This window comes from Charadrius vociferus, unplaced genomic scaffold (assembly GCF_000708025.1).
Source record: "Charadrius vociferus isolate BGI_N301 unplaced genomic scaffold, ASM70802v2 scaffold1196, whole genome shotgun sequence".
Taxonomy (NCBI): Eukaryota; Metazoa; Chordata; class Aves; order Charadriiformes; family Charadriidae; genus Charadrius; species Charadrius vociferus.
In genome coordinates, this window is record NW_009648977.1 from 226,859 (window position 1) to 238,939 (window position 12,081).

Sequence of the window (12,081 nt, forward strand, 5' to 3'; positions counted from 1 at the left end):
TACCTGCTATTCTCTGCATTTTCATACGCCGAGCTTGGATACGGCCTTTTGCAAGACGTTGTTTTGCAATAATGCAGCGAATGTGATCAGAAAAAATAAATGTAGCTTGAAGGATGGGGAAGGGCTTAGAATGAGGACTTGAGGCAGGCTTATGAATTATTATGTTCAGAGCTCTACTGTCATCCTCTACTCCCGTCACCTGCATATCCTAAAAAGAAACAGAAGACAAGTGGCTAATCAAAAAGTTAGCATTTTTAAACCGTAGATTAAATATCAACTTTAAAAGAAAACTCTATGAGTGGTCCACAAAAGCTCCTAAAAAACCAGTTTCCATGTTCAGAAAAAAAAAAAAAAAAGGACTATACAAGTTGTAGAACCTTGGATTTAGTTCTTCAGAAATTGGTACTTGGAGAGATTAAGTCAGTTTAAAATTCAGTTAAGTTATTTGAGCATAGCAAATTTTCAGTAAATACAAACAGCATTGGCTTAGGCAAGAAAGAAACTTCTTCAAGTTTTTGACATCAGTTAGATAAGTACAGATCATTTTGAAGTTACAACCTGTCACCTTCCCTACCCATACAGGAAAATCAGAACTCTAGGACAGTTCATTACTGTGCCACTTAGGGCAAGTGCTTGGGAATCAATCCTCATTGTAAACGATTTCAGTGTTCAAATGAACACACCCCAATATATATTGGGGAAGTTACCTCATTTTCAAGTATGCTTCTAGATAGCTACGTAAACTTCTTCAAGAAACAGAAATAGTTTAAAAGGCAAGAACTAGAAAAAGGACTAGTAACAGCATAAACAAGTAAGCATGCTGCAGAGCTTAAATATATAAGCTAATATTGGTATTACTATTTATCCAACATAAATGTAGATTTTCAACTGAGGAAAAAGTAACAACCCAGATTAAAACTTGTCTTACCTGCAAAAGGCCTGCAAACTTAACTACTCCCCATCCAAGTCTGGCAACATCTGGCTCGACCAAACTCATCTGGTAAATATCCACAGCCAGGAATCTTTGAACTTGACCCCCATCCTTTGTTATGACTGTACAAGCAATTAGATCACTGTTATCTGAAAAAAGAAGGAAGGGAGAGAGGAAGGGAGAGAGGAAGGGAGAGAGGAAGGGAGAGAGGAAGGGAGAGAGGAAGGGAGAGAGGAAGGGAGAGAGGAAGGGAGAGAGGAAGGGAGAGAGGAAGGGAGAGAGGAAGGGAGAGAGGAAGGGAGAGAGGAAGGGAGAGAGGAAGGGAGAGAGGAAGGGAGAGAGGAAGGGAGAGAGGAAGGGAGAGAGGAAGGGAGAGAGGAAGGGAGAGAGGAAGGGAGAGAGGAAGGGAGAGAGGAAGGGAGAGAGGAAGGGAGAGAGGAAGGGAGAGAGGAAGGGAGAGAGGAAGGGAGAGAGGAAGGGAGAGAGGAAGGGAGAGAGGAAGGGAGAGAGGAAGGGAGAGAGGAAGGGAGAGAGGAAGGGAGAGAGGAAGGGAGAGAGGAAGGGAGAGAGGAAGGGAGAGAGGAAGGGAGAGAGGAAGGGAGAGAGGAAGGGAGAGAGGAAGGGAGAGAGGAAGGGAGAGAGGAAGGGAGAGAGGAAGGGAGAGCACTGTTATCGAAGGGAGAGAGGAAGGGAGAGAGGAAGGGAGAGAGGAAGGGAGAGAGGAAGGGAGAGAGGAAAAAAGTTACGTAGCTACTGAAATTAACGATTCTGGGTTTTGGTTGTGTTATGTACCAGAAAATGTTAACATATAAAAGTGTAATCATCTTCACAACACATGTTTAAAATTATTCAAGGTCGGATTTTATATATTCTGCATTTCCTGACATATTTATAGTTGGGTATAAAGGGCAGGATAAATTCTAAAAACAGTGGTTCAGATATCTTACAAGTTACGTATAACATGTGGTATATGCACCTTGCTTTCTCTTACCACCTTCATTACCTTTTAGTATAAAAAGTCACTTCCTGTCAGGGGTGAAATTGCAACAGTGTTGATTTCTCTTACTAAGTGGAAGTCTCAAAAAGTCTTGTTGCAAGACCACAAGTACAGTCCTACACCACTGCAGGCAATTACGTCTACCTCATTATAAACTTAGGCTCCATTCAGACACAAGTTGCATTTCTACAGATCTGAAACCTGACTATTCTGACTGTTCTAAGTCGCTCAACTTCAAGACTATAGGGGCTCTCCAGGTAAACTGTATCAGGTTTTTACCAATATTTGTTAAATGAGGTGACATTTTTTTCCTTTAACCACCCATTTTATGCATTTATATTGAATAAACATATCCTCTCTTAACCATTACTCTAGAACCCCTCAAACACGCCCCAAAATACAGATCTCGAGAAGCAAATACACCACTCCCCGATCCTCCTGCGTCTCCTCACTGCACCTGCTTCAGTTCAAACCCATCATTCTTGAAAAGTGACTAAATCACCTTCTTTATGCCAGCTGGAGCCTGAGCACCCCACAAACTGGCACTGACACCTCCTAGCAGACCTTCGCTAATCTTAGTAGAGTTGCCTTTTCCTTTGCTTTAAATTGATACTTTCATTCACATACTTAATACATAAAGGTCTTTTTCCTCTGTCTCGTCTAATGCAAGTTACAGCAAGTAAAAGATTCTATAACCATGCATGTTGTCCTCCTGAGTTCATCATCTTTGCAATTCTAGATAGTACTCCAGACAATTTGATGGATTTAGCAAGCTAAGTTGCAGCATTTTCACTATTTCCTGCAATAGTTTTGATTGGGTTTTGGTAGTGGTGTTTTGGGGTTGTTTTTAGATAGAAAACATCCTATTTGAAAGCAATGAGTTCTACATTTTGCTTCTACCTTAGCCATAGTTTTTCAACACACTCATTCTGCTTAGAGCTCTCATTCTTTAGTATTGCTAAGGCATTGACAGACTCAGCATTTTGGAGTTATTAATTCAAACAGCCTTTCCTAAAACGAGGGTTCAATACTGTAGGCTTCAATTGCTGTTGAGATGCATGAGGCTTTTTTCCCCCTCCTATTCTACATACACACACTATTTTTAAGGATGCTACATTTTTAGACATGTGTCTATATACTGAAATCAGTTTGGTAAATGGTATCATTTATATATGTAAGTATCTTTCAAAAAGGCTGCCGTCTTATTCAGATTTTTTTAATATTTATCTGAAGGGAGCTATTCTAACACACAGAATTCAATGTATCTTTAATACTTATGGCAGTATCTCCATACTGAACACTGTTGTTAGGAGCATCCGAAACCCAGCTGTAGCATTTTTCACATTATTTACACAAGTAACTGGATTTGGATCACTCCGAATACATAATGTGAGGTTGCTGAATTTTGTGAATAATATATTGTGAGATTCTCAATATATAGGCCACAACACCAGAGTTGTGAAGTTGTCAAATACTTGGTTTTGTTCAGTATTTATACAGTTTTTAATGCAACAGCAAGCAGATTGAATTACTTGGAATTACTGCTGTACAAATTCAACTGCCTGACTACAAAAACACAGTACTTAAGGTGAAGAACTCAAAGGGCAGAAGTTTTCCAGCGCAGACATTTTTCATTTTAGAACTCACAAAAACTTAAAGTAAAGCATTACTGTAAAAGTTTATCGAAGAACAGAAAGGAAAATTACTTATTTATTAGGCAACTGTTACAGGAATCTTTTAAGTTTATACAACTGAATGTACCCCATTTACATGACTGTTTCTAGTTCACAGCTGCTGAAGGGTCATAAGCTACAGTCATCCTTTATGACAAAAAAAGAAGAGAAAGTGTGGTTAAACACATTTCCAGAGAAGTGACCAGAGCTATGCTATAAAACAGTTATGGACAGCCAACCACATTTAGATGAAAGAATTTCAAGGCAGTAAACTTCAGTAACTGAAATTCGATCTGGCGATCAAAGTGAACTACAGAGTGTACGGCTCACTCATGTGACACTGCTGCAAAAAGGTGTAGTGTCATTTCTGAGATTAAAAGCAATGCTTAGTTTTTCCTCATGCAAAATGAAGCTTGTAACCAGCTTGGACACTACACCTCCAAGACATGGATCCAGGATTTCTTTGGACCTTCTCCAAGAAAAATACAACTTTTACGAAATGCAGCCTAGGAAGAAGGTTCAAAGACTTCAGCTACTTGCAACAAAGATTTAAATTAAGTGAAAATATTGCACAAACACAGGCAACTATTTGCCTAGAAAGATTGTATTATATGAAGCCTTTATGAATACAACAGCTACTTTAGGAGACGGTCTAAATGTACCTGACCTGCCTAAGGGCTTGACCTTTAATGAATTTATAGTCATCACAAGTCTAAAAATCATCTGCAGACATTAAAAGCTCCTACAGAAAATGTTTAGCACTATGTGTGCACAGGTGGCAGTCCAAGATAAGAATTAGGCTGCAGATAGTTAATGCACCACCTCCCACTTCACACAAAGAACTTTTTCCAACAGCATGTAGCTCATTTGGTACAATGCTTTACTACTTACTGTAACAGTCTTTAATTGCAAAGAACTTCAGAGTTAAAGTTTTCCAAGTGCAAAATGAGTTTATAGAGGAATATACGATCTTGACAGAACTACGGCAAATTCCCCAAATATACTCAGTTTACAAAGCCATTTCAACTTTTATGTAACTCCCATGAAACCATTATCTGCACCACACTCTATCCAAAATGTTCTTGACAAGCTATGTTTTGACCATATTGTTGAAGAGTTAAAATTAATTACTTCTGTTACTCTTCACAATAAACAGCCCTCTTTCAGAGAGGATCAGAATTACTTTCTCTATATGTCTGCCATATCTCTTTTGTCCAGTAGAAAGTTCTCAGTTTCAGTAGAAAGCATCTCAGTTCACATATTAGTCCCTGCTCTAAGTTAGGACAGGATGCCACTGCCCTTCTTGAGCAGTGAAGCACTTTTCCCATCAAGAACAGCAGAAAAGAGCAAGAGTAACTCCTAAGAGTCATTTGAAATCTCTGTTCTTGCAAGAAACACTAACCGCTTTAAAAGAAAAATTCTTCTTTATCTGAAACAAGTGCTGAAAAATTCATTAAAGAAAAAGGTCTCAAAGACAGTAATAAGGCTAAAGACTTTTTATACAAGAAAAAGACCATGTCAAGATTTACTGAACAAAAAGGAAGATTTAGAAAAAAGGCAAAGAGGTTTAAGATGACCTTGGAAAGAGGGAAAAATACAGAACTGTATACACATCAATTGAGAAGGCAAGATAAATCGAGGAGAAATCCAGGGTGCACATTTCAGAATGTAAACCAGAGAACAAGTCATGTTAAAGATGGCTTGCGTTGTGGGTTTTTCGTGTTGTTTCTGCTCCCCCCGTAAGACGTAAAATATGAAAAAAATGTCTTTTAAAAATCACTTTAAAAACTCTTGTTGACATAAAGTATGTAAAACCACAACTAAGTGTGGGGAAAAAAATAATCAGACCCGGTTTCTGGATTTGAGTATACACAAACAAAAACCTAGCGGAAGAAAGTAGCTAACAATTACGCTTACAAAAATAACATTTGCTCTAGTAGCCATCACAGAATTTTGAGAGCACATCTTTTCCCCATTACTGTTTTTGGTAATTTTTTTCCTCTGAATACGAAGATTTATTTTTGTGCACCTCCAAATAACTGAAAATAAGGGACAGCTTATAAATGCTAATCACACACAGGGTACTGCAACCAAGCAGAAGCATGCTTGCTCCTAAAACTTATTTCCCTGTAAACACAAGACTATTGATTACCAGCAGAGGGACTCCATATTGCAGCATCATTTTCTGGAATTGTCTCAAGATTGTCATGCTGCACTTCTGACAATATTCTTTTTTAAAAAAAAAATTTAAATACCTTGATTATATTTTTTTAAACAGATACCAGGTTCTTAAATACAAATCTAGCATTTGCTCCTGCCAGGTAGGTGTATTTTAAAAATATTTCAAACCAGTACTTATAAATCTAACAGAGACACTATCACAAGTAAAACATCAAATAATTAACTATTAGCAAACAAGCAAAACAGTCAAATTAAGCTCTTTCACATTACCACCAATAAATATAAGATTTGAACACCATACGCACTACAGATGAGTTACACCACTAAATCCAGAAAAAATCTTGCCTCCTGATGTTATTCAGGAACAAGGGGATGTCGGCATTTAAAAGGAGTCTCTGCCAGAATTTCTTATAAAATATATGGTTTCCTCTCAGATGCTTATCAAGTTTCAAGTGTACTGAATAAAATCCATTTTCTTGTACCACGTGTGCTAGTACTCACCAACTTGCTAATGAAAAAAATTTAGTTTTCATATCACCATGAAACCTTCACGCTCATTTCAGTGTTTTGTGACCATCTGAAAAATGCTCAAGACTAGTGTTTACTATCACCTACAGTGACACACAAAAACAAACCCAGATATTATATCCTCTTCTTCAAAGCATAAACCTAACATGAGTAGCTATTTTTGCTCAAACTGCCTTTTTTTTTTAAACTTAAGTGTATATGTGATTTTTTTCATATCTACGTGTGTGTACACACATATAAAAAGCATTTAAATAGATGCCTTTACAAAGTTATTTTGCTCTCTTAAATGCATTATAAAAATACTGGAGAAGTAAACAGGAAAGTAAGCTGTCATTTCCATTTATCTAAAACCCACATGGTTCTGCAGCAAATGAGAACCAACAAAAGCTTCATTTTCAGCTTGTAGTAAGTATCTGGATTTTAACATTGGCATAAAGTTCAGACAGATCAGTTTTCAAATCAATAAATCCAATTTGCTGATGTCTGCTTTGCCATTATGCAAATGTCAAAAGTTAAACATCTTACAGAAAGCATCTAGCTGTGACAATAAAATTGAAAGTGTGTTGTTTATTAAGCTGTATATAAACAAACTTCAGTGCCTGAGGGACGACTCTGAATTGAGAAGCACTAGACTGATTATGTTATTTCGCTCATACTGTACTCTGACACCAGAGGGAAAGGTTCTGTGCAAGAGAAAGCACACTTGCCAAATCTCTCAACTAGACAGAATCCGTAATGAATTCTTCAGTATTACAATCCAGAGAGCAAATCAGAAAAACTTCTGGATAGAAAACTTTTCTGACAGGAAGTATCTGCAGAATGACATTGACCTTGTTTTACATGTAGGTCTTCATAACAGGACAGTTGAATTTTTATCAGGAAAAGTATGCTTGTCTTGCTCTAAAATAATCTATTTTTAACCCAACACCTCACTTTTAAAGTGAGAAGGAAATGCCACTCATTCATCTCTGAAGAAAGCTTAGCAACTGTACACTGAAATACCGCCAAAGCTTCTCTTAAACTTGCAAAATCCTGGTATTTCACTCACAGAAGCATAATTACTTAGGATATCGGGGGAACGGAGATCAGTCTGATATACAGCATTACCCTTCACAGACTAAGCAACTGTAAGACTATACAGAAGCATTTGCATCAAGAAAGCAATGAATCAAGTATCTACCTAGGTGTTACCACAAAGCGGATTTAGTTTAAACTAGAGGATCTGTCTCTGATCATACATCTGCACCACATTTTGGCTGACTCTTCCTCTAATATTTAGGAATACAACATATTTAGGAATGAGATAGACAAACCTCAAACATCTGTACTTTGGGAAGAAAACTAAAGCAAAAATCTCTTTTAGCGTACTTAACAGTCTTGAAAATGCGTTATTTAAAAATATTAATAAAAATTAAAACCTAAACATTTTGTTGTTATCTACCAGTGAAATCTCTTACTAAACTATAAAAGGAAACTTTCATTTGCTGAGGCAGTTTATGTTCAAATTAAATGCTACTTATGCAAATAAGTTGAACTAAGTTTCATTTTCCTGACCTCTTTATGTTCACTGAACAGACCTGCAAAGTAACTGGATAAGGACTCAAAAGATAAGTTATATTCCTGGGAAGATATTTAATAGAAGAAAAATTTATATGCCCTATGATAAAACCTCTTTTTAACATCTGTAAATACCTGTTTGGCAGAGCAAAGACGATGAAGCCAGTAGTATCCAGTAACAAGATGAGAAGCACTAAGCACAAATTGAAATACAGGAAATTCCATGAAAAAATTGGGGGGGAGCTGGGGGGTTGCTTACCAGTTCCCCCAGAATTCTTAGCACAGAATTATCATCTTAAGTACTTCCATGTCACAACCAAAACATGAGCATCTTCAGAATTTCTGGTGGCTCTTCCTTGAACTAGATCCACAATAGTCTTCAGCCCCCTTATATCTATTAGTTTAGTATTTACTCTACTCTCCAGACGAAAAAAAATGGGGGGGGGGGGGGAGAAGACACGACCCAACAACAAAAACCCACAAGCCTTTTTTATCATGAAGGTGGTAGTGGTAAAACACTGAAACAGGTTGCCCAGCAATGCTGTGAAATCTCCATCCTTGACAATATGCAAAACCTGCCTGGTGAGGGCCCTGGGCAACTTCCTCTAGCTGACCCTGTTTTGAGCAGGGAGGTTAGACTAGATGATCCCCTGAGGTTCCTTCCAAACTCAATTATTCTATGACAAATTTTCCTCAAATCTTATTAAAAAAAATGTTGAGTATAATGGCCTTTATAAAGCCTGTATAGTTGGTAGAGACATAGCGAACAAGGAGAGTTAACTATGTTACTTTTTTCAGTTTTAGCAAAGAAGAGAAGGCTCCGGGGAGATCTTATTGTGGCCTTCCAGTCCCTAAAGGGGGCCTACAGGAGAGCTGGGGAAGGGCTTTTTACTAGGGCATGGAGTGATAGGACGAAGGGGAATGGCTTTAAACTGGAAGAGGGCAGGTTTAGATTAAACATTAGGAAGAAGTTTTTCATTACGAGGGTGGTAAGGCACTGGAACAGGTTGCCCAGAGAGGTTGCTGAGGCCCCATCCCTGGAGGTGTTCAAGGCCAGGCTGGACGTGGCCTTGGGCAACCTGGTCTAGTGGGAGGTGTCCCTGCCTATGGCAGGGGGGTTGGAACTCGATGATCTTCAAGGTCCTTTCCAACCTAAACCATTCTATTATTCTATAAAATAACGGCTTTAAATGTATCATCATTTACCTCTTGGCCATAGCATTTAAAACATTGTCACTAACAGAATCAGCAGCCTGAAAACAAGCAGGAAGGCTGTTAATTTGATCACACAAACAGTGAGCTGCCAAATAATAAAGAAGTCACCTACATGAGACACCTACAAACTCACATGAAGCCTAAGACAGGCAGTTATCACATAATACATGAGTGCTTCAAAACTATTTACAGTAAAAAACAACACTGAAAAGTAATAGTATATATCATTCTGGTGGCAGCACACCCAGAAATATCGAATGAACTTTCTATGGAATACCTGACCCGTTTCTAAATGTACTGTCATATACAGTGGTGACAATGTTGCAACTACATTTAAAGGTTAAAGGTTTACAACGAACATATGCATATCAAAATATTAAAATGCCTCTTTACAAGAAACTTTAACCTTTCTTATCAAGCTTCCATAAAACACTAGCATTACATTCAGGCAAAAACACCCAAAACATTTTGATAAGGTAAGTTTTGCAAGATTTCTCAAAATCGAAACAGTAACTGAAATAATTACTGGATCTTGTTAATCTCTAGTCCTTCTTGACTCTATATGTATATGAATGAGCATAACCACTGGAGGTATCTCAATGTTCAGAAAAAATTAAAAAGCATTGTAATAATATAGATTGAGGAAAATATGCTGGATCAAAAATATCTCCAAAGTGATTAATTCAAAAAGGCATATAATTATAACTTTTTGGGTGACATTTTTCCAACTGCTATGTCTCCTCCCAAGATACGGCACCTATGCAATGGCGTATATCCAATATGCTTTATGCCAAAATACTGATATTCACTTTACTGTGCAATGAAAAGACTTGAACTGGAAACTGCCTTTATGCCACCACACACAAAAGAACTTCATTACTGTACTAACTCAATTCAGGTAGTTTAAGTAAAAACAGCAGTAATAAGCAGTTTAGAAAGTGTTACCAACCAAAATACATAAACTGATGCACATGTAAATGGGGAACTTCACTCAAAGGTCCCAGTGAATGCAGAGTATTTGCTACTAGCTAATATTTAAATTAAAAATAAAAATCACAAAACAACTCTGATGACTTTGAACAAAGAACGTGCAGTGCTGTAGATGGGAAGAAGCGATAGAGAGAAAAAGGTAAATGTCCCAAGAAGAAAGTTAAAAAAACCCCCAAAGAACAGAACAAAACACAGAAAAAACAGCTGAGACCGTCCCCACAATCATGGATACTCAGCAAGGGACTTGGTAAAACCAAATAGTATCTATTTGCTGGGAGGATCAGATCCAAATATCTGTATCTGTGCTGCACAGTATTATTTTAGCAACTGACTGACAAGAAAGAAAAGCTCCTCCCAAGGAAACACCTGAAACATGATCGTATTTTGTGGGCACAGATAGCAGTGCCACTTCTTTGGAACAGGTTTAACACCTGTCAACTTGATTTGAAGATGGAATAAGTCTATGCCTTTCTAGTTAGCCAGGAAAGAAGTCTTTTGAAGCCAACATATACAATTCCACATCAGGCACTGATTTTTCAAGACAGATTCAGACTCAAAGACAGGATATGAGAAAACTCAACAGGAAGGGCTTTTCACAGCCTTTTTCAGTTTATTTCAGTTCTCGGAAATAGGCTAGAACATTGTTCAAAATTTTGAGATCCCAGACTGACTGACTCCCTCTTCAGATACAGGCTGTTTTCACCAATACTGGGGTAAGTGACGTGTTTAACTTAACTTTGGTAACTCTACCAGCTATAGAAAATTTGTGCATATTAATAAATGCTGGAGTACATCAGAAGAGTAGGATTTTGAAAAATCTATGGTTGTAATTACCTATTATGGTCCTAAAATAAAGACTAAAACCTTCTGTGAAAAGATCAGAAACCAGTGAATACACTAAGGCACAGAACTGCCACCATTATGTGGATACTCTGTATTTAAACTTAACTGTGTAACAACAGCACACATAAGGCACAGATACAGTTGTAATGCTCCTCAAGTGTGTAACGCTTCTTCCTACAATTCCTACTCTTTATAAAGCATCTATCTGCACTAGATGTTTACTAAACAGTACCTCAGGAGCGCATCTGGAGCTACCAAAACATCTTGGCAAAAGGTTCAAGTTTAACTCTGATGCAATCTATAACAGCTTCCCATTTGTCCACAGAACATAAATGCGTGCATATATATTTGTGCATTCAGACATTTTAAAAGTCCTATATCGATCCTTCTGTCTTCTGATTTATGTCATACTGGAAACTGGTTTGGTAGTTAGCACCTAGTTGGTAAAAAAGCAGCTATCGTAGTTCTCAATTAAAACTTTTAATTAAACAAAACAAAAAAAAAAAGAGCTCAAGTCAACCAACACATTTCTAAAATAGTTTTTTTACACACACATTCTTTCTATACATAGTCTCTTTTAACCATTTATATCCAGTGTCCCACACTGGAAGAAAGAAACAACCTTGGACATCATTGAATATACAGAGCACAAACCACTACCATAGCAATTAACCTAGCATTATGGACATGTAGTAAAAATTATACATAAGAGTGAAGTACTATTAATCTACGGGCTAAACTACAAGTTCCAAGAAAAGGATACTTGTGTTCTGTGTAAAAGCAACTGCCCTAGAAACAAAAGGTATTCTTTTTCTTTTTTGGGGGAGGTGGAGAGGAGGAACAAGCAACATTTGGAAAAAGTATTCAAATCAGATCTATCTTTTGTTCAGTATGTTGTTAAAAACCTAAGAACTACTTCATAATTTCCAGTTAATTTAAGAAAAACTTTTTTTTTTTTTTCGGTGGAAGATGATTCATTATTTCATCTCACCCTCTGAAAGAGTCAACATTTCAATAAATACCTAACTCATTTGAAACAGGAAGCTGAGTTAATTCTTTATTACTAATTCTGTAGGAAGTAAACAGTAACTAAATTATGGACATCATTTTTTACCTGAAAACTAATAATTATGTAATGTAATTAACAACATCTTGTGCTGTTCATT

General features: G+C 37.2%; 1 protein-coding gene across 1 annotated transcript in view; it reads right to left on the minus strand.

The window, feature by feature from the left end:
- The window catches only part of CLEC16A (C-type lectin domain family 16, member A), a 76,801-nt gene that overhangs the window by 18,937 nt on the left and 45,783 nt on the right, over positions 1-12,081 (minus strand). Inside the window, 2 exon segments of the mRNA XM_009887744.1 lie at positions 4-208; positions 929-1,080. Coding sequence (XP_009886046.1) covers positions 4-208; positions 929-1,080 — 357 coding nt within the window.